General features: G+C 39.7%; 1 protein-coding gene across 5 annotated transcripts in view; it reads left to right on the forward strand.

Moving 5' to 3' along the window:
* EFCAB2 (EF-hand calcium binding domain 2) overlaps positions 1-22,761 on the forward strand; it is a 40,610-nt gene extending 17,849 nt beyond the window's left edge. The window contains exons 2-9 of one of the 5 annotated variants that reach the window (XM_071429127.1): positions 393-477; positions 3,953-4,025; positions 8,047-8,126; positions 9,660-9,702; positions 9,807-9,873; positions 10,873-10,970; positions 14,366-14,513; positions 17,494-22,761. In XM_071429127.1, the coding sequence (XP_071285228.1) occupies positions 393-477; positions 3,953-4,025; positions 8,047-8,126; positions 9,660-9,702; positions 9,807-9,873; positions 10,873-10,970; positions 14,366-14,503 (584 nt within the window). In that variant the 3' untranslated portion in view covers positions 14,504-14,513; positions 17,494-22,761. Of the gene's footprint in view, positions 1-392; positions 478-3,952; positions 4,026-8,046; positions 8,127-9,659; positions 9,703-9,806; positions 9,874-10,872; positions 11,499-14,365; positions 15,229-17,493 lie in introns of those variants that run through there. The other 4 variants (XM_071429119.1, XM_071429156.1, XM_071429137.1 and 1 more) reach the window with 4 other exon arrangements.
* Positions 22,762-23,197: the final 436 nt, after the last annotated feature.

The raw sequence follows: 23,197 nt of genomic DNA on the forward strand, positions 1-23,197 counted from the left end.
GCCCCATCTCAGGGCAATCATGGGCCAATGTTTGCTTTGCTCCTTCCACTGGCCCAGTGGCAGCCAGGAAGGGCTCAGGCTTGTGGTCCAGAGTGAGCTGTAGCACACTCTGGGCAGGATCCACACCTGAGCTGTGTGTTCATACAGCTGAGGCATACCATTGCCAGCAGACTTGATGTTGCTACAGAGCCATAGCAAGGCAATATTACTAATATAAATGACAGATCCTGCATTTAGAATGGAGATTTTTCATAACTTCTGCTTTTTCAAAGTACCTTTCCTGTCTGCTCTTTATCAGTTTTGGTGTTTCTGCTGTCATAAGTTTCAAATTGGAAATATATTAGTTGTAACAGCTCAGTGAATCATTCTTTTTCTTATGTTTCTTTTTGCAGATGGCCTAGTAGCTGAAATTGAGAAAAAGATTACAGAAGCTTTTGAGGTGTTTGACCGTGAATCCAATAAAACTGTGGATGTCAGGTTTGTAAATGTATTCACAAATATATTACAGAATCTCAATAGAGATAAACAGCTCCTAAACTGGCATCTGCTTTACCAGAAAATGTAATAGAAACAGTTCTTTTGGCCCTGTTTGGACAAGTATGTTTGTAGCGGGTGGATGGATGCCTAAAAATTCCTGGATGCTTTTAATTCTGGTATTTTTAAAGTTTGAATATTTGACAGTGCTACTTGAACTTAATTTTAAAATAAACATTCTTACTTGTATAACTTTTGCTATAAAATGCATAAACCTCATGTTTATGTCTCAGGGAACAGGTTCTGAGGTTATAAGCTGTTGTCATGAAAGTTTACTGGAGTAGTTTTTCATATTTACAATTACTATTTCCAAAAGAATATCTTTTTAATTATAAATCTGTTATTAAGTAGAAATGCTACAACGGACTGTGAGAACTGGTGAAATTGTTGTCATTAGACATTCTGCATGAGACAAATTAAAAAACATATTTAAATCTTCCAAACAGCTTTTCTACATTACAGAGATGAAAGGGAGGTGCAAAATATTTATGTGATGCTTGTAGCAATGCATGCTTACTAATGACTCTAAATTTAAGAAATTGCAGGTATTTCATAGAAGTAATGGTTTTTCAGCTGTACCCGATGGGGAGAATATCAGGATATGTCTCCACACTCAGTAGAGTTGCTGTTCCCTTGTCCATAGGGCTCTGTAGGGAGAGTGATCTCTTAAATCTCTTGGTCTGTGCCCAGGGAGGAGCCTGATGCCCGGGGCTGGGGCTGTCCCGCTGCCCCCTGGTGCCCTGCTCCTGGCTGGGCAGTAGGATGGGCCCTGGCTGCCCAGCCCAGGGCAGAGCCCCACCAGTTCCACCCCAGCCCTCACTGCACCATGGCATACTCACTGCTTGTTTGTTTGGCATTTACATCTGCACTCTTGGCTAAACAGCTCTAGAACTCTCTCCACTTCTCACTCCATTATATATGGGTATACAGCTTGGGAGCATGTTACAACAATGAAATGATACAAGTGGACTCTTTTAAAAATGTATTCATTCAGACAGGGGACATCCAAAAGTCTATTTAGTGTAGTAAATGCACAATTTCGCATTAATTTTTTTGTAGTACAGATACAGACAATGAACAAAAACTTATTGTCTAATTATTTCCAGGTTCATATTGCCTCCACAAATATCACAAATGGGATTATTAATGCTGATTATCTTGTATCAGAAGGTGGCAGCACAGCACAATTCTTAACCAAAATTGTAGCTGTATCAGTATTAATGCCTGAAATATCAGATATCCGTGAAGAATGAAAAATGATACTGGTTTGACAGGCCAACACTGGTATTCCATGACTCCTAGTACAAATTAGTAAGAAATTAAGCACGAGGAAGATGGTGTTTTTTCATGCATATTTCATGTCCCTCAGTCAAGGACTTTTCTGATATTGCAAATCTTGTTATTGAAAGTGTTATATGCAATGTGAAAACCATGACCCAAAATTTTCATTGCATCTGTGTTACAAAACTTGTATGATCATAACCTTGATTTTAACGATCATTTTTGTATTCTAGTAACTACACAGCAGAAAATGCAGCTGCTGAACTGAGAGGAAGGGACTTGGAGCAAAATAGTTTCCTATCAGGTTCTTTTAACTCCATGTTATTATCAAATGGGTCCTGACTTTTTTTACCAGAAGCACTTCAAGCAACATCCTTGTGCTGGCATGCAGGCAGAGTGCCAGATAGAGCATCCAGCAGTGCCAGATTTTGCAGACTCTTCTAGGGTCTGACTTACCTCAGTCACATCACAGTTCTGCTGGGTGTGAGTGAAGTGAGGCAGGAGGATGATGGCAGCATTCCCATCCCTGGCAGTCTGTGAGAGCAGAAATAGTGTGGGACAACAAGGAGGCAGGATTTGTGTTGGATGTGGCTCTGGTGGAGGCAGGGAATAGTTACAAGTAGCTGGAAAATATGAGGGAGTGCAGGAGTGAGAACAACAAATGCAATATTATACATACTAGAAGTATGATGCATGGACAAGGATTATGTCTAAATGACTGACCTCCCTGAGGCCATTGGCCATTCACACCCACAGGGGCAGGGTCATTTGAGCAGATGGCTTCATTTCAGAACACATGGATGTGTGGAGCTGGGTTTTGCTCTGTAACTAGTTTTGTGCAGCCAGCCTTTTTATCTCTTTTGTCTGTTGTAGTGCTTCTCACATCTTTTCAGTCAGAATGGGAACTCTTTGGGACCTGTCTGAGGAGGTCGTAGACTTATACATATAATTTTGCATATGCTTGTTGTGCTGCATTCAGGGCCTTACTGTTGTAAGAAGATTTTACAAAGATCATTCCTCCTTTTATCTACCATTTTTATTAGGCAATCTGATTTTTGCACAAATTGGAAAAATTTACCACTGGTCAAGAGGAAGGAACCACAGAGGTTTGGATCATGGGAACCACCAGCACTGTGAATAGATATTCAAATGTTCTTAAATTTCTGTGTTGTTGAATTGAATTGTAGATCATAAACTATATTAATGCTTCTGTTATTTTGTTTTTAATCATACTATAATTGAAGCTTTATTACAGCCTTACAATAATTTGTTTCTAGTCTGTGATGTTGTTCATCCTAGACTTTGTTCATCTTTGAGGCATTGCTGGTTTGATGGAATTTTATTTAGAGCCTCAGAACAGCTGCACCAGGTTTAGCAGTAAATGCAAGCTATGAATATATTTACAGCATAAACAGAGTGGTGATAAGCCACTTTGTTGCTCTGTTTGACTCTCTGAAAGCACAGCGTGGACATAGCAGGGCTGCCTTCTGCCTCACCTTTTGTAATTGTTCTTTAATGCAGTTAGAATTTGTATCTTTATAGCATTTAATGGAAGTATGTATTTTATTTGTTACTTCACATTTCAGTAGATTTCCAAGTGATTTGTTAATTACATCTATATGGGCGTTACTGAAAATAAGCATTACAGTTAGAGAACAGCAATGTAAAAGTAACTTGCACACAGTACAGTGCAACACAGTAGTAAAGAATTTTTTTGGGAAATTGCAAGAACAATTTCAAGGAGCTTCAGAATATTTTACATCTGAAAAAGTAGACATTGCTTATTGAGACATCATCTTAAAATTCCACATAGATTTTCTTGTGTGCTTTTGTGTGCACACTCCTATATGCAAGCTCTGAATTGGTATCTGTATTGTCAACAGTCTTGTGTTGCAGACTTATTAACAAAGATGTTTTCTTTCTTTCTTTCTTTCTTTCTTTCTTTCTTTCTTTCTTTCTTTCTTTCTTTCTTTCTTTCTTTCTTTCTTTCTTTCTTTCTTCTTTTTCCTTTTCTCCTCTTCTTCTCTTCTCTTCTCTTCTCTTCTCTTCTCTTCTCTTCTCTTCTCTTCTCTTCTCTTCTCTTCTCTTCTCTTCTCTTCTCTTCTCTTCTCTTCTCTTCTCTTCTCTTCTCTTCCAGGGAGATTGGTTGCATTGTCAGGTCACTGGGCTGCTTCCCAACTGAGGCAGAAGTACAGGAACTGCTTGAAAAGGTAAATGTTTAGGTCTGTTGTATTTTTTTCTGTCTTCAACTTGCACAAGTTTGGCCCTTCTGCCTTGCTGAATGAGAAACCTTAACTCTTTTCCAAGATGTTGGAAATGTCATGGAAGTGTTTCCAGCAGACAGACAGTCATGTAGGTTGCCCTGAAGCAAATCTTTAGGCTGATGAGGCAACAATGTTGATGGGTTAAAATGAGGAGTCTTTGACTCTTTTTTACCCAAAGGGGGACTGTGACACTGTGCCAAGGTGGAGGGACATTTTTAGAAAATGGAGAAAAAACTGACAGATAAAAAAGAATGTCCTAAACCTCAGTCAGATATCCAAATTTTAATCATCTCACTCTTCTGGACATGCCATGGAAACACGTTGCAGGGTTATGTAGTAAAAATCAGTTCTTGAGCAGGTGTTAAAATTATACATCACATGCCAAAAATACCCAGAGGGAAAGCCTGCCATTTTTTGATCTAGGCCCTGTTATTGCTATCTTATAGCCAGACCTTTCAACATTCTGTCCTTCATGAGGTCTTTCTCAGCCTTGAGATTTCTGAGTTATAGGTGAGAATCTTTTCTTACTTGATTGCTTAAGCTTGTAAATCAGGCTTCATGACATAAAACATCACAAGACCTAGTGGTCCTCTCATTCTCCCAGTGATAGACAGTGGTAAGGTAAAGAAATTAATTACACTTCTCCACAGTCTTTTTCTACACTAATTTTTGTCTCCTTACGTCACGTTTGTAATAGAAAAGTGGTGTGCTGGTGCCTTGGCATGGTGTGATTAATAAATGGGACAAAGAAGTGGGAAAAAGACTTCACATTCTTTTTGCAAATGGGCATGCTGCTTTAAGGAGTGGACAGTGCCTGAGCTGAGAGGTGGGGTAAGGACTTTTCTCCTTTTCATGTGTAGGTCAGGATACTGGGAATCTATGTCTCCTACTGTTTTCTTCCTGCTCCAACAAAAATTTGGATAGTTGCAGTAGTAGTCTCCCCTCACCAGGCTTGTCTGGCCTCTTGTAGATCTGAATGTAGTGTGAGAATTCTTGCACTAAGTCTTGTGAAAATGATGGAGCTGCTTCAGATGAGGAAGTGCAGAGAACCACTAGAGGAGAAAGCTCTTTTAACGCAATTCTGCAATCTGTCTGCTCTGGTTCTGTACTCTCAGAACCAGATTGTCCCAGCTCCCACTGACAAACAAGGCAAAATGGAAAAAGAAATTATGGTGCTTAATATAGATGATATTTATATTGTCCCACAGTGGCTTTACTTAACAGCAAATGAACAGTGCAACTCCTCACTGAAGATACAGATTTGAGAAATGGGGATGCTTTGACAACCCCATTCAAGTCCAGGGGAACCAGGAGAATTTAAGGCCTGCCTCATCCTCTGGAAGAGATTCCACTTACTTTTTTCCCCCCAATTTTCAATATTTCTCAAAAAATGTGAGATAAGTAATACATAAAAAGTACAATGCAATGTAGTCACGAGGTAGAAGATTCTTGAGATACAACAGTGTAACATGTATGAAAATTGTAAGAATATTCAAGCACAAATACTGCAAGAAGAAAGAATACATTCAGAGTGATGGTTAACCTTAAAGAAGACTGCACTGGAAAATAAATAGCAAATAATATTTTACAGAGCCTGTAAATGAAACTTTGGCATAGGTTTAGTACCAGAAGAACACTGTCTTCTTGTGGAACCCTTCAATATATAATGATAATCACAAACATAATTTATGTAAGATTTCACTATAATTGGCAATGGTAATACCATTTTATCTTAATCTAGGTAAGGTAAAAATTGCATTTGTTAGCCAGTTTGTAACTAAGCTATTTCCTCAGCATTTTTGCTCATTGTGAGCTGTGTTTAATTTCTGTTTCTCACTACTTGTGTCTCTGTCATCTCATCTGCCTATTAGCCTTATTGCTAAACTAGCACGTTATTCCTATCTGCAAAACCAGCATTCATATAATTATGTTATCTCTATAAATTATCATATAATGTTTCTTATATTGCCTTGTACTCAATTCTGTACTTAATATCATATCTCTAGGCCTGCTTACAAAGATAAGATTAAATGCTAAATCTAGAGATGGTGGAAACTTACCTGAGGGTTACTGCAATGCTTGGAGTTTGGTACCAGTGCTCTGCCTCGTATCTCTGGAAGATGTTTTGTTTCTTTGTGTTTCAAGTACCCCAGTGTTATGGCTGGGAGAACAGAAATACAAAACATAATAGGTGCTACAATACAGTTGTTATGGGAGCTGTGGATGTGCCTGAAGGAAAGAAATTGAGTGAAACTCACAGAGTCTGAACAAGCAAATGCTGTTAATGTGAAAGGAGGAGGAAATACAGAAAAAGAAAAACATCAATGAGAAATGAGGTGTAGAACAGGAGTGCACATGAGGAAGAGTAAGAAGTGTTAGAAATAGGATTAATTTTAACTGTTCAAGATGCTACTGGATCTATAGAGACTCTGAGATGGAAGCTGTTCCACATCAGAGGAAGCTGAGGTTGCTGATCACCTCCCAGGACAAGGCTTTGCCAGGTATTTTGTTACATCTTTTCAATCAAGCAAGCAGCAAAACAGGTGATTCTGTAATGGTAAAAGGTTCCATTTGGTTTAGAATGAAGCATGCAAATCTTCATTTTCTTGCTGAAGATCCTTTCTGCTAGGCTCACCAAACAGAAGGGAAAATGTGTTTTTTTCAAGCCAGTTTCCACTCTAAAGCAGCAAGATGTGATGGCTGTCTTCTCTTAGCACCCAAACCCCTTCCAGAACACTGGAAAAGAGCATGCAGCAGCAGTTGCAGCTTTCCATTTAAGAAACTGGATGTATCAGGAACTGACCCAGCCCTGACCCAGCTCCCAGGAGGAAGATTCCTTACTAAGTTTTTCCTGGCTCAGTTAGAAGATTTCAAATCAGTGCCTATTTGAGTTTTCTTTCAATCTCAGCTGTGTCTCAGGGGGCCTAGCAAGGTGTTGCTGCTGCCATGTGAGACCTCAAGGCATGCATCCGGTTTCAACACAGACAGGAATAGGCTAGCTCAATTAACAGGGCTCCTTTTGGGAGCAAAACTTAAAATTTTCAGGAAAGGGATGCACCCCAATGACAGAGAGCAGTTTTTACCATGTTGCTTATCTCCTGTGGAAGTAGAGGAATGCAGTGAGAATGCTGCTACAAGTCCCCAGTGATTTGCAACTAATTTGTTTGCTTTTTTGGGCAGCATTTTATAGGCTGCCCAAAACAGCCTTATGGCTGTTTTGGTCCTGACTCAGTTTGCCTGCCTCTCTGGTCCTTCCCCTGACAACTCTCTTTAACTTTCTTTCATGAAACATGAAAGCAACAAATTCCATCATTAAGGTGCACTTGACTGGAGCTATGTCCAGGCTAGCCAATTAAATATGCCCAGAAACATCCTTGGGTGTTGAAGCCAGCAGGCACAGAGCAGCTCATGCCCACCCTGGTAAATGCTTCATGCAGAGGGGCTGCTCCAAGCATCCTGCTGGGGAAAAGTCCTTAAGGTCCAAGTCAGGATCTGCTGGGGGAAATGTTGGGTGGCACAGTTCAAAATCATGCCAAGGGAATGTGCTCATGCTTTGCTGTAATGAGTGTTCATGTTACACTGCTTGGGAATGCTCCAGATCCTGATAGACTTTACTAGTATGGCTTCAGCCTGAATGTTTAAACCTCTGCTGAGTTATTGGGGCAGATAAGATCAGTTCCTCGGTGTCTGGTTCCTTTGCATGAATGGTTTTGAAGCACAAGAGGGCAATATTGAGTTGCTGCAAATGTGTAATAGCAGACCTGTATTTCCCTGGGATATTAGCTCTTCCTTGAATCTGTTTCTATTTGATCACAAGCCTTTCACTCAGATATGATATTAAAGACCTGATATAAATATTCAAAGTGTAATGATGTAATTTTAATCCAGGGATCACCCCAATTTTCTGGTTTTTGGTTAAGTTTGCTAATGAGTCATATACCCTGCACCACTTAAGTTTTATTTTTAGATAGAAGTAGAAGAACCGGGTGGATTTGTTCATCTGGAACATTTTCTTCCAGTGATGACAAAAGTTCTACTTGACAGAAGGTAATTGAAAGTGAATTTTATGTGTCTGTAGTTTATTCCAGATTGACAGGGTTGATTCTGAAAAGCATATCTACAGAAATTTTATGTAACTGGAAGGAGTATAGATCTTTTTTGTCATTTAAACTCATTAGCTATATAGATTTTGTTTCAAAATTAGTTCATCTACATTAAATTATGTTGTACTGATGATATAAATAATACCAGCTTATAATCATAATTGTGATAGTATGTAGCTTTTGTATTTCTAGTTGGAATCAGAATTGCTATTCAACACGCTTTGTGTATCTCTGAAATGTTTTGTATGCAGATTAAGGTCATAACTATTGCTTTCTCTGAGCCTATGAGTTACAGCTACTGAGAAGGTACAGCTGAATGTATACAATTAGCACTCTAAAAGACTGCTGACCTAAAAGTTGTCACAAAGGTGCATAGAAGGCTTTGCACATACACAGGGACTTGTGCTACTTTGACATTTTGCACTAAAGCAAGATCATTTACAAGGAGTTTATCTTTCATTTTAAATATGGTCATCAAGGCTTTTGAGATACTCAGTCTTGTCCAATCCTGAGAAGTTATTTTGCACACAGAGGGCCTTTGGTAGGAGGGTATTCTACACATGAAGTAGCTGTGGCTCCGCACTGATGTTCACCCTTTCACAAAATGATGCCTTGCTGCTCTGTGCTCTCCTCCTCTACACTCCCTTCATGCAAACTCAAACACACACACACACACATACAAAAACCCCACCCCCTGCACTCTTTCCCCAGGCTAGTGCAGGCTTGTCAAGACCCACTTCATCTTTTGGGGCACTGTGTCCATAGTTCACTTAAGCAAGGGTACATGAGATTTGGATCATAAAATCCAAGGCTTCTTCTTAGCACATTTGATTTTTAGATAGTAAAAGACTGAGGCGGGTCTGGACAAAACAGTCAAGCAGTTAGAACCTCCCTGGATTCAGCTCCTTCTCTTTAGTATTCTGGGGGTTTGGTGGGAGCCTGCTGGGATATGGAAAGTCTCCATTGCTGCACTGAGCTTGCTTTCCTGCTCTGAAATCAAGCATGCATATGCATGCATAAACGTGCCCAGTTCTCTCCTCTCTCTGAAATTGTTAGTGACAGACCTTTTATAGCTACCAGCCTCCTTTGCTCATCATCAGCTCATTAGGCTGCCCAAGTCCCACTAGGTGATCTCCTAGCTACCAGCCTACCTGGACAAAACTTTGTTTTCTTGGTTTGTCCATTTCTGTTCAGTGCATTGGCTTTGTAGAATGATTCATCTATTGCTGATTCCTACTAACCCACCAAGCCAGCCCAGACATGCAGAAGACATTCATCTGGCTCCTCAGCACAAGGGAAATTAAACAGTAGTACAACAAAAGATGTAAGAGTTAAATATATGGACAGTTCCAAAAGGTCAGGCTGCAATTAAATGTTTGATACACAAACATTTCCTTCCTTTCCCTTAGTACTTGTATTTAGTTTTTTCAGAACACTGGCAAACAGTAACTTTACTTTTCTGATTCCATGGTTTCAGATTCCGACCTATTCCAGAAGATGTTATTCTACATGCATTTGAGGTCTGTATCTCTGTAAATATTCAAGTACCTAATTGCTGAAAATAAGTTGCTGCTTTTTGATACAATAAGCTTAAAACCACAAGATTTATTCTTTTTCTTTAAAGGCTTTGGATGAGAATAAGTGTGGATATATTACCAAAGATGACCTGGTCAAACATTTGACCAAAGAAGGTAACATGACTTCTGTAATATCAGTATTTAAGTAAAAAGCATTACATATGTATATGGCAACTTGAGGTCCTTACCCTGCAGGCCAAAATCTGCAGGAGTAGATACATTGTCTTCAAACAATGCTGTTGCTGTGATGAGTGACTGCAGACTAGGACATTTCGCTGGTCAGTGATGCAGGGAAAGAGCATTTATCTGCCTGCTTGCAGATATTATAAAATAGGCATTTTTATTCTTATCCTTATTTGTAATTCAGTCATGTCTGGTTATTTTGTGATTCTGTGCACACCTCTGTGCTCACTAAGTATGTGACTCTTTTGCTGTCCTGTAAAATCGCAGCTTAGATTTCTGGATGTTTCAGTGGTTTCAGTGCTCATTCATTCTTACATTATCTTGATCTTAATTCTAGAGCCGCATGCAAACAAAGAGATTCAAAGATACAATTTAAGTGGTACATTCTGTAATCCTCAATATCTCTTGAAGAGCCTGCTTTTCTTGTGTGGCTGACTCATGCCCACCTGCCTCATGTTCAAAAGGGTGTGCAGGTTTTGTGCAAGACCTAGCATCAGATGGTAACCTGGTTCTCTGAGGGAAGAAGTAAGCCATCAACAGCTTTGAAGAGAAAAACCAAAATTCTTTCATGATGTGAATACCAGTGCAAAGAGAGCCAAATGAGAGATAAAAATTCTAATGTACACAGGAGGAAAAAATGACAAAAATGGTTGTTTCAAAATCCATGGTAGAGAGGAACAGGCTGTTTTGGTGTCTGTGAACTAGAAGATCAGATAGATCCAGATCCTCTGTCTCCTTCCTTTTAGACTGGCTCACTTGGTGTGTAGGACTTATATTGCCAAAAGGGAAGGAAAAAGATACTTAGTTTTATTCTTTTTCTCCTCTGTGTGAGAATCAAAAGGAGATCCTTTCAAGTGAAAGGCAGCAGAATTTTCCAGTCCTTGAAAGAATACTTACCAAGATAAAATGTTATTCTATGCTGTCTTTCAGGTGAGCCCTTTACTCAGGAGGAGATGGAGGACATGCTTGCTGTTGCTCTAGATCCAGTAACAGATACCCTTCACTACAGAGATTACCGTACAAAGCTGGTAGTAGATGAAACCAAGACCTTCCCTTTTAATGTCTGAGATGCCTTTTGGTAACAGCACCATGGCTTGACAGATAGTTGAAATATGTATTTTAAAGTATAACGAAGCTCAGCTTGTGACTTGGTGCTTATAATTAAAATGAAATCTGTGTAGTTACGTTTCCTTGGGTTCTGTGTGTGTGTATATACATATAAAAATATATTCACACCTGGAAAAAGAGCTCTTGACAAAAATACTGTGTAAGGTCTGGACAAGATATCATGGAATTTTGTTGGAAAATAGCAGGAAAACTAATGTTAATAAAGTCAAGAAATAACTTTATGATTGCTTTTGAAAAACTAAGAGAAAATGAGACCTGTGAAAACATGTAATAAGCAGGTAAGTGAGTATCTTAAGGTGACTAATACTAGTAAGATGAAGCTTTTATATTTAACTGTAGTCCTTTTTTGTGTTTAACTAATAAGGAACCAGGTAGGTTACACCTTTTGAAATAATATAATAGATCAAATAAACTTTCTATAATTTCTAGTGTTTTTCAAGTATTTGTATTTTGTTTACCATAAGCAATTGAACTGGACCACTTAGTTCCAGTTTATATTACTAATCCACTGACATGGTACTTTGCTTTCACTTTAAATGTGCAGGGGACACTCCAACCATTTCCATAGTCAACCAAATCTTTGAGAACATTTTGGTTACTATAGGCAAGAAACTGTTCCCCCTTTTGTAACCAGTTTGAAGGTCAGTAATTTCAACTCTTCAAAACTTAGGATCATAGAATGAGAATTTGATCTTCATAAACTGATAAAGCACCATTTTTTGAAAGATATTAGCGTAGAATGGATGTCTCAGCTTTACTTGCTAGCACATCACCACAGACCTCACAGCTCTTCTTATTACTAGTTTGATAATTTTCTGTTACTGTACTGCTGTTCTTTAACTTGAGTTCAAGTTCTTCCCCTTTGAGTTCTTGTTGTACATAATCTTCTGACACGTGACCAGCAGCTGATGAGGTCTCAGCTTGTAGGAGATTCTGTGTTTTGCTCCTCAAGGGTAGCATCTTGTACTTTGTACTCCACCCCATTTATGTTTTACTACTCTCTATCAAGTTTGCTCTCCTCCTGTACTATGTTCTACCTCTCCTTTGTTCCATCTGCGTAATCCAGCTCTGTGTCATCCACAGCCTTCATCAGCTGATGAAATCCAGGGAAGACTGACACAGAGAGACACTGAGTGCCTTGATCCCTGTCATGCCTTTCTAGTGGCAGCAATGAGAACAGAGCCTAGGACCCCTCCTCATATCAGGTCTTTTGTCCTGCCCATTTGTTTCCTTTGGGCTGGAAGCTCAGACAAACTGTTTTCATGTACAGCTAAAAGTGACCTGCTGTGCTTCACAAGGAAGAGATTAGCATGATCTAAATGAGGTGATGGAAGCAGTCTGAAAGAGACCATTTTTTAATTCACTTTTTACTTTTCTAACCCAAATTGCCTTTCACTGATACTTGCTTTAACAGCAAGACAATGAAGAATTAATGCAGGTAGACAACATTTGCATAGTTCTAAGCTGCATCTGGGAAACACTGTTGCACTGCTCCTAAGAGTCAGCAATCCACTCTGGTTAACACATTTACTGTGTGTTCCAACTTCATTGTCAGTAAGAAGGAAAAACAAAGGCTATCATTAGTGTTACACTGGAGGAAGATACAAGTTTTTGAAGATTAAAGCAAGAACAACAAAAGCCTATTAAGAAAATACATTTTTATTAGTCTTCTTCAGTCTCTCTTTCAAAGCTGAAATTATTTTCTCTAGATGAATCTTTCTTCCAGTTGATGTGGAAGTGTGTTATACTGGATTTCTGACAAAGGTGGTGTGAGTACAAGTTTCATTCATATGAAGTCTTGGAGTCCTTGTCAGTCTCATCTTGGATATCAGCAAGAAGATGCTTATTTCAGGATATCAGCTCATAGCTCCCGGTGCTCCAGAGAGAGCACAATTTTTTTCTAGTGGTGTTTCCCCAGAAGCTGCCTCAGCTGTTGCTGTGTCAAATCAGGATTTCCACGTACAACACTGTTACAATTCATAGTGCAGATAGGAGATTAACATGCATTCTTTTATAATATATATAATTTTTTGCAGTCCTCAAACACAAGGAAAGAGGGTATTCTGGCAATAAAAAAGTGTGATTGTGAATGTGTCTGAATTTATTGTACAGCAGCTCTTCCAGTTCTGTTTTCTTATACCCATCCCCAAGAAAGATATGTGCCAACAGGACAGACAAAAGACAAAAGCAAGATGCAGTCTTCTCTTTGGGCATAAGTAAGAAAATTTTATTGCCCAGAGAGTTTCCAAACTGGGGGTGAAAGAATTGTCAAGAACCAATCTCAGACTCTGTGGGATCATAAAACCTGAGTGCACTCTGCCAGCTAGTATCAAACAGAGTGATCTGACAGGCTCATTCAGCAGCTGCCCCGTGGGTCACCCCCGAGGAGGCTGAGCAGTGCCACACAAGGCTGTTCCCTTGCCTGTGCCCTTCATGACTTGCCAGCCCAAGGCCACCCATTTCCCCATGGTGGTGACTGAGTGCCTTGCTTCTCTGTGCTCCCTGGGGATGAGCAGGGACCCCTACCCTAGGGAAAGGGAGAGGAGACTTAGGGAACCATTTTGGTGAAAATAAAACCTCTCTTTGTTTCTAAATTTGAAGGGAAAATATGTTACTTTGTCCTCTTCTTTGAAGTGAATAGATTGAACTGCTGAGTGGTCTTGAGCTGTCTTTTATCACATGTCTCTCCCTGCTGGCTGTTTTGCCTCTTCCCTCAAAATCAGGAACCAAGGTAAGGGACTGGAACAAAAGGAGAAATCTCCAGGGAGATACCAGTGTAGCACCTGGATTTTACACAGGGACATAGAGCCAAGGCATTGAAGAAACTGGGCAAGTAGAGGTTTTTTCACCTAACTGAAGGAGGGAGAGGGAAGGGAACTCATTATCCAGATGTAAAAAAGAAAATAAAATTAAAAGAAGAAATCAAAGAACGAACACTGGGAACCATCTACATATACAACTGAATCAGCAGGCTGTTTACATCACTGCTGTGAGTTGTAGGCTGAACAAGGCTTTACTTGTTTAAAATTTTAAGTAGGTTCAGCTGTGCCAGGTCATATCTGGTGTATAGTGGAGACCTCAGTCTTACTGTGGAGAAATTCTTCTAGCTGCTGAGCTTGTGCCTGGGGAGTACAGTTGCTCATATTCCAGGTATACATTGCTTTTTGTGTTTCCTTCATCATCTTTGAAGTTGCTTCTCCAAAACACTCGTCTTTTAGTGATAGTCCCATATATATTCACACCTGAAGACTTCAGTGTTTTCCCACTGTAATGCATACCAACATGATATTTACAGCTGCTTGAGACTCTCCACTGGCTGTGGGCAGAAACAGAAGTTGCAGGACTTCCTCCACCAAAATGCCAATGGGCCAGCATCAGAGCCAGGACTCCAGGGAAAGAACTGGGCTGTTCATCTGTGCACCTCCACCCATAACATCACACAGGTAAGAGCCTGTAAAATGTTCAGGCTCTTAGCTCCCTTTAGGAAATAAGAATGTGCTACCTTTTTCTCTTGTTTCATTTGGTCTTTTCTCTCGGTTCTCTTATGTGTTACGTTGTTAATACAGTTGTGTGATATCTTATGAGGATTGAAAATGCAAGAGAGTTTTGCTCTGCCCCACACTCCTGATGCACTGCTGCACTCTCTGGCAGCTGCCTGTATCAGGGTGGGATTTGTCACCAGTTCCAGACTTGTTACCACTGAAATCAGCACAGGCAAAGCCTTCATTACAGGCAACAGGAAGAGCCTGGACCTTCAGTTTCATGGGGGAAAGTGGCTGGGGATGCTGGAGTTCAGCCAGGGCTGGGATGGGCATGGGAAGTTAGGATGTTTTAGGTCCAGTAATACACTTATAATTGTGTGAAAGAAGGAGAGTAGTCTTGACAATGACAGGAGGTTGGCAGACAGATTTCATTTTGGACTTTGTGAGAGGTATTGGAAAGTCACACAGTCCCTTGCTACCTGACCTTTCCATGTACAAAGTCAGAGGAATTATAAAGAATAGGAGACAGGGAGTATCAGTCTTGCCTACTTGTATTGCTCACTTTTTGTATCACTAATTCTGATGTTTGCATGGTGTTTTGTACTATGATGGTCTGATTGAAATCAGTGCCAGCAGACCTCCCTGTAACATAATTAATAAAGTTCTCAATCTTCAAGTCTTTTGTTCCAGACTGTATGTTCATGTCTCAACTTCTAAACAGGTCAGTCCACATCAAGTATGTTTGTTTTTTATTGCACACAACTCTATTTCATAGTATCTCATGCCATGATAGGTTTGACTATAAAACTAACTATTAAAACATCTGCTCTTATTGTTGGAGGGTGTTTTTGGCAGGTCAGTACTAGGCATGAGGACTATGCTGATTTAAAAGCTAAAGAAAGATGTAGGTTGAAAGAAAGCAGATTCTCTCATTTAACCTATTTTGAATCCCTGGGGCTACTGTTTGGCTTAGTGTAGTTCTGAAAGCCAAGAAAATGTTACTCACTGTGCTCAAAAGATTGATCACAGCATTTGTGTCCTGAGGCCCAAATCCTAAAGTTCTTATTCAGAGAGAACTCCCATTGACTTCAAAGGGAATCTTGTCTACAGAAAAGCTTCAGAAATAGTGAAATGTATAAAGCTTCAGAAATGTACTGGCTCACAAGGCACTATAAAAACTTTTTAGTCTCTTTAAAGAAGACTTATCTGTCAAAGATCCAACAGAGGTGTTCAACCAGCTGCAAGTCATGTCATTGAAATGACCAAAACTGTAAAACCGTGGGTGTAAGTAGTTAATTCTTGTCTATAGTAATGCAAGCAAGAGTTAGCAAGAATCAGCAGTCAGAACTTTTCCATATTGTTCAGAGCACAAAAAGTGAAACTAGGCATGCTTCTGCATGGAGATGTAAAATCATCTTTTCCTGCTATTATCCTGGAGACATTGCAGCCTTAAAAACACACACATGTTGCTTCTGTGTTTTCATATACTAAACCAATTCCTTTTATTCTGGGAATAATATTTCTTCTAGAAGCCTTTTAGAAGAGGCTTCCTTGTTGCAAATACCTGCCTAAATGGTAGCATTAAAAAATAGTTCAAAAAAAGATGTTTCAAATAGAGGAAAGCCCTTGAATATTTGCTGTCAACAGCAGTCTCTTTCTTGCCAAGATAGCAGCATCTCCCAGTGCAGAACAGGCCCTAAGATTTGCCTTATGGTGTGCAGCCATGTCTGCCCCTGGACACCACCCTAGTGATTAAAATAATCAGAGTGGAGTTCTAAGGGTATCTAGAGGTTTGGTTTTGAGCTGATAATGCAAGAATTTGAAGTTCTCTGAGGTCTTCCACATCTGTGAGTTATTCAAGTTTTATGCACTACAATAGATTTTACAAATAAGGCTATATTTTGGTCTATTTGGAAACTGGTAGCAAAGACTGAAATTTTAATCCATGGTAACACAACCAGGAAAAACTCAGCAGTGCACCTTTAAGGACTTTGTTCCAACTTTGTTGGAACACCTATTTGTGTCGTGAAGTTGCACTCAATCTTGCAGGGACAAAACTAAAAACACCCCACCATAGCCAGTGTTCATGTGGTCTTAAGCTGTTGCCTTGAGAAGCAATGCCATTCTTCAGAGCTCCCACAAACACAGAGGTGCACTGAAATTCAGATCAGATTTAATAGAAAACTGAGAACCTGTCTCTAGTTCTTCATGGTTTGTCAAAGTTGCAGAGATAGATTGTTACGCTAAATATGATGGTTTACTATCATTGAGATCATGAGGGGAGAACTTTCTGAGAAGTTGCATAACTAGGAGTGGGAAGAAGACCACTCTAAATACAGGGCCCTTGACTCAATCCATTCAAGACAAAAAGGAGGCAAGAAAGAAAGGAATAAGGAGAGAAAGAAGGAGAGGAAGAAAGGAGTGAAAGAAGGAGAAAGAAAGAGAAAGAAAGAAAGAAAGAAAGAAAGAAAGAAAGAAAGAAAGAAAGAAAGAAAGAAAGAAAGAAAGAAAGAAAGAAAGAAAGAAAGAAAGAAAGAAAAAGAAAGAAAGAGAAAAAATACAAGAGCTCTCTCAGAGCCACAGCTTGTTGATGTTCAGGAAATGTTATAAGACGTCTATTTGCTCAGGATAGCTATTATTCAGTGTAGAGAGACTGGCCTAAGCCCCAGATTTAGCTGTTTGGATGCAGTTTGTTTCCATTGCTTGTCTCATCTGGAGGCACAATGCAATGCTGCTCTCATTGACCTTTTTATTTCAGTAGCCCTCTGAGGCTCAAATGGGGAAAACCCCCCAACAGTTTAGTCTAAGAACATCTAGCACAAAAAGCAGGGGACACACAGAGTAAAGCCAGTTACTCTTTTTATAGCTATTTAATTACAGCTTTTTTACTATTTATATTAAAAAACCATGAGTTTTCTCTGTTGCTCTTTTGCCAAGACAGGTTTCTTTTGATGTCACACCAGAATACATATCCTGGAAACATCTATAAAAATGCACTGGAAACAGAGGTAAAAGAAACTGCTGAGAGAATGTATGCATTGGCTTTACTACACCAATGTGAAGAAAGAAGTTTGTCCTTTTCCCTCATTTCCTATTGGCAGTGTGCATTGGGATTTCAGGAAAACATTCTCACAAAACTCTTGTGGCTCTGATGGGGTAGAACTGAGTAGCCATGAAGAAAAGTGGCATGTGGAAATATGTTGTTTGCATTTTATCATGTAAAAGACTGAAACTTATTTTTCCATCTTTCAAACCACAAAGGGATGCAATATCTTTTGGCAAAGTAGTACAACATGAGATGCACTTGTTGGTGATATCTCTGATTTCCTCTTCAAAAATGTACCACCTCTCCAGCATAACTAGTGGATTAGTTGGAGTAGGGGATCTGCCACCAGAACTTAGTCTTCAGAACAGCTAAATCAACACAGGAGACAGTAGCAGATACTGCAGAGCTTACACCCCGCCTCTCCCCCCCAGACTAAGAGATAAATCTCTTTGTTTCTAATTGCCAAGGTATGTTCTTCTGGCAGAGATGATGTAGCAGTACCCAGTGAGAGGAAGAGTTCCAGTGACAAAAGGGAATAATGATAACCCTTTCTTTTGGATGTGATGGCAGTATTTTAACAAGAGAATCCTCCAAGCTCCATAAACTGTCTGTGTAGCATCCTAATTTCAGAACCTGGGCACTTGATGCTGAGAAGAAAAGACCATTTAATGTTCTGAGGAATTTTTATATCCACAGACATTAGTTCCTAGCTGTGGAAGAACACATTCCCTACGTAAGCCATGCTAGCTGGCCTGCAGTAGCCAGAAACTGTTGCTCCCATAGGAGGCAATGTCAGCTGGAAGCTAAAAAATGAAGAGAAAGTCTGTTCTGTTCTCTCAGGATAACACAGAAGTTGAACTTCATTGCTCACACCCTGCCTGTTCTCCTGGGGGAAGCAAAGGCTTTTACAGTGATCCAGATACAAGGGGAAATGCTGAACAGCAAAGTGGAGACATTTGGGACATAAGGTTAGAAACAGTGACCTACAAGTAGATGTGTTGAACCCTTACACCTTTTACCTGCAATGTTCACCCCCAAGACAGATAATGTCAATCAAGTCCTGAGCTGTTATATGCTTACAGAAAGGTGAGTGCAGGAAAAAAATTTGAATTTAGAGAAAAAAAATACACAAATCAAGATGGGAAATAAAGTCCAATTTGGTGATGAGAGCTTGCCAGATGAATTTCCTACAAAACAAGAAGCAGCAACACCTGCATTCAGAGACTCACAGTGAAAGAGTGGCTGCCTGGGCTAATATGAAATCTTCATGACCTCAATAACCATGGAAACCTCAGTGAAAGGAATGCATCTTCAATAAAATTCAGAAAAGAGAAGAAGAAATGGTAACTGGAGAACTGTCAGAGGCAAAAATACATGTACTTCTTTCCCCAGAGATGCTTGTAATACAAACAGGTTTTATTTTTAAACAAAAATATTCTTACTGGCATCTATAGGAAACTATTTGGTGCAAAGGCTTTGTAATATCTTTTATACAGTTGTCACATATCTGCATTTATGAAGGCCTTGTTTTTAGAAACTTTTGGACAAATTACCTCTCAGTTTTCACTTATAAGTAAGAAGAAATAATCTGTCTTCCTCACTTCTCTCAATAGCTTCAAAACCAATAAAAGCCATTTAAAAGTAAGTAGCTCTGGAAGACTACAGCATGCCTTTCTAACTTGTATTTAGAAATACAATACATATGTATTGTATTGTACTGTCCCTTATTAGGAGCCAAGTTTGTATTAGTGCTGTTCAAATACACCTCTTATTTCTATACTCAGTGAGGTCTGTGAGGGACATTGTCAGAAACTACAGGTAAATAATGGTGGGGAAAAGACCAGTTCTCTGTATCAGTTAATGAATAAAACTCAGGGAGCGACAGAAGAAACAATGCATTCACCACTGCTAAAATTTAACTCTGTAACTTACCTTTCAATAAAAATTCATAACAAGAACAATAAAAATGGCAACAGAGGAACATTCTTCTCCTTTCTCTATTGTCATTACCTTCTGTTTGTTCAGCACTCATGTGTATCCAGCTGAGACCAGTAAGTTCACTTTCCTTTTGTTATGATCTTAACCAGATATAAACTGTAAGGTAGAACTCTGCACTAAACTTTTGCTTTGTTGATGAAATCTTTAAGCCTTACAATATTTGTTAAAGAACAACAGATAAGATTCTGTTTGCCAGGCATTTTTCAGGTAGTAGCTGGATTAAATAAATTTGTTCAGAAGTGGCTGTCTTCAGTCCCTGCTGATCAGTAAGTGTTCCTCTGAACAGCTATTCCCCACCTAGGGAGGAAACCTTGCACTGTCCCATTACTGCCCCAAATCAAAGAAATTACATCAATGACAAGTTGGTTGCTGAGAATCTGAGAATCACAATCCTCTTGCTTAGGGTTGTAAAAATAAACTCAACTCTCCACATTCATTGCTGCATTACTGCAATGATGTTACCAATAACAGCATTAATCTTCCACAACACTCCATAAAGGTCCAGCTTTACCATCCACTAAGTGTTCATCTCACAGAGATGGTAAAAATTTCATCATCTTTGCCCTTCGCACTGAGGGTATTTACTATGTACAGAGATGCCTCTGGAGATGTCAGGAAGGGGTCCCAAAATTCCCATCTCCCAGGTCTTTGTCAAAGGGGCTCACAGTTAATGTGACAGTAGTTAGCAAGCTCTATGTCTTCTGTATTCGCATCATAGACTCTATTTTCACACAAATCTTTAGTCAACTGGTTATGTCCCCACAGAGTGGGGTCCCTGTAGGTTGAGAAGAAATCAGTGTCTTTGAAAGGTGTGTATAGCTGAGCTATGTGTGCTGAGTCTGGTTTGTACAATTAAGTATTTTCTGGCTTATTAATACCTGTACTGTTGAATGCGCACTAGGGCTGTTGCTAAAGAGACCTGTATATTTTGGAATAGAGGACAGGTACCTGTACCATTTCAGTTGTTGTATGTCTAGCCAACAACGTGACAAGTGTAAATTGCAGGAGCCACAGGTCTAATCTAATGGGCTGTTGTAAAGTCTGTGCCTTGCTCAAACAGTTTACTGAAGGCAGCCCCTGGGAACATGGTTAATGTACCCAATTTCATGGTATTGTGTAGGTCTCTCATTGCTCTAAAGCCTGCAACTTGTAGTATTTCCTTTGAGTTCTCTTTGCCTGTCTTGATTCTTGGAATGTTCCAGACACATGCCCCTAGGGAACCAACAGGGCCAAACTGCTTTCTCATCTTCTACCTGTCCTCACACCGATGCATCAGAAGAACATCAGTATTTCCTACATTGGAAGTCTGGGTAATGAGCTGTGCCTTCTTCAACAGCACTTGGATGGGTCAAAAGTTCATATGCAAGAGCATACTTTGACTGCCATCCTCCTCCTGGAGGGAATGCCTCATTCTGCAGGGATTCTGGTGGTGTCAGCTGCATACTTTGGATGCCTGCTACTTACAGAACTCTGTAGATTGGCCACACACTGCTACATTCACAGATTATAAATGGTTTCCATTTTTGCAGAACAGTCTTTCAATTACTCATTAATTTGGGCTCCGTGATCCACTTTCCTGCATGGCCAATCTGGTCCGTGGTTAAAGGAAGCTGTTCCCTTACAAGCAGAGCTCGTTAGGACAAATTTTTCATATTTATTCCCCTTACTGACATCTTCAAGATGGTGAAGAGAAATTGAGCCTGAGAGGCCAGAGAGGTAGCCTGGGACCTTCCTTACAACAGATGTGACATCAAAGTGCACCAGCAAAAAAGTCCTATTAAGATGCCCCATCCTGGCACCTGCCATGTGGCAGGTATTGTGACTAAGATAGCGAAGACCCTGTTTAAATTTAAGGACCTGCTTGAAGAAGCCATGAAGAAGAATTTTAGGACAAGTCTTGTGCTCCATGGAAAAAAAAGTTCTTGTGGTTGTGATGTATGGAAATGATCCTCATTTATCAAGACAAGAGCTGTAAGGTTTTTGTGTTTTAAGGATTGCTGTTATCAGTATCCCATGTGGTAAATATTGAAGATCAGTAATGAGTATGCAGGATGTTTGGTTTAGTTAGCAAACTAACTTAATTTATGTAATACACTAAAAAAATACCTCCTTGGCCTGTTTGCTCAAGGGACTGTGAATGTGAGCCCATTATTCAAGACTGAGGACCATTACTGTTAACACTTATGAGATGTGTAAAATAGGTGTCTATAATGATTTTTTGCTTTTTTGCTTTACTTATTAAAGTTTTAATATCTCCTTAGTAAGTCTGAATACAGCTCTAATGCCTAATTAACCCTGGCTTTATGTGACTAGTATGCTATAACAAAAAGAGCAACAAGTGTCAAGGCAGGTAGGCAGCCTTTATAGTAAACAGTTCAGTTTAGGAGGAGATGTGCATATTTTTCTTTAAACGCAGAGTAATGGTAAATGGTAAACACAAAGTCACCCAAAACCCCCCACCCAGCCACCCACTCACCCTTTGCCAGACTCCTGACTGTTGTCAGGACCTTGCCCTGAAGGAGCATACAGGATTGTAGCTTTCATTTTATTGCTATTTGCATGGCAATTACTAATCCTGAAGTTGTCATATGGCCCTGGCTGCCCATTCTTTTTCCAGATGGACTTGAATTTTAGGCAGCAATTTTGTCTGCCTAGTTTCTCAGAGACTCATGCAACAAAGATTCTGCAACTTGTGTGGACCCTCATTGGTTAGTTAGCATCTGAGCACCTTCCAAAACACTTCCTTAAAAGATTCTAACCTTCCTTTTGAAGTCCATGAAAATTTGCTGCAGTCAAGCATGTGGAAGAATGTGAGCAACTGGACAAGCCTGACATGCAGAAAAAAAGGTAAGCCAGTCATCTACACTTTTTAGAAAAATATGTTTGCTTTCCAGGTAAGTCTGAGAACCACCTTCATGAGACATCAACCTTTACAAGTGAAATCGAGGGTGACTGACAGGATAGGCTCTATCTCCACACAGGCTCTCCAAGTGCTGTGCAGCATCTAATAGGAGAATTTCAACTTTAGAAATTTGACAATACTCTTACTGGTCCCTCTGGAGCTTTCTCTATACTTTTTAGCAACAAAAAAAATGTTTTCTCTGTGATAAATGCATCAGCTTGAAGTCCAAATAAAATAAAGATTCTCCAAATGATACAACCTTACACAAACTCATCTCTAGCAATTGATCCTTACATCAACTGTCATCACTACCCTGAGGTAGAATGCAGCTTTTCCTAGGGAAAAAAATCAGAGCCAATACACTGCTTTTTCTGTTTTAAGTAGACCTAGCATGCTACAGAAAAACTCAATTTCTCTTGAGATCTTCCACTTAATGGTACTGGTTCATTTATTTATTTGTACATAGACACAGAAGAACACATATCCCAGGCTTGCAGTATCTCTTCCACCTAGAAAAGATATCCTGGCACAGACTAAAGTGTAAATAACATGGGAGCAAACACCAGGCTCTCACTGCCAACAAGAACACAGATAAGAAAATCACCAGTGCCAGGCTGCCTCCCCAGCTGCACCCTGTTCCCATTAGTGAACAATGAAGCCCTGGTTTCTCCCAGCAGTATGGAATGGCTTCTGAATGCA

Source organism: Agelaius tricolor, unplaced genomic scaffold (assembly GCF_023055355.1).
Source record: "Agelaius tricolor isolate 1412-34295 unplaced genomic scaffold, bAgeTri1.0.p SCAF_1, whole genome shotgun sequence".
Lineage (NCBI taxonomy): Eukaryota > Metazoa > Chordata > Aves > Passeriformes > Icteridae > Agelaius > Agelaius tricolor.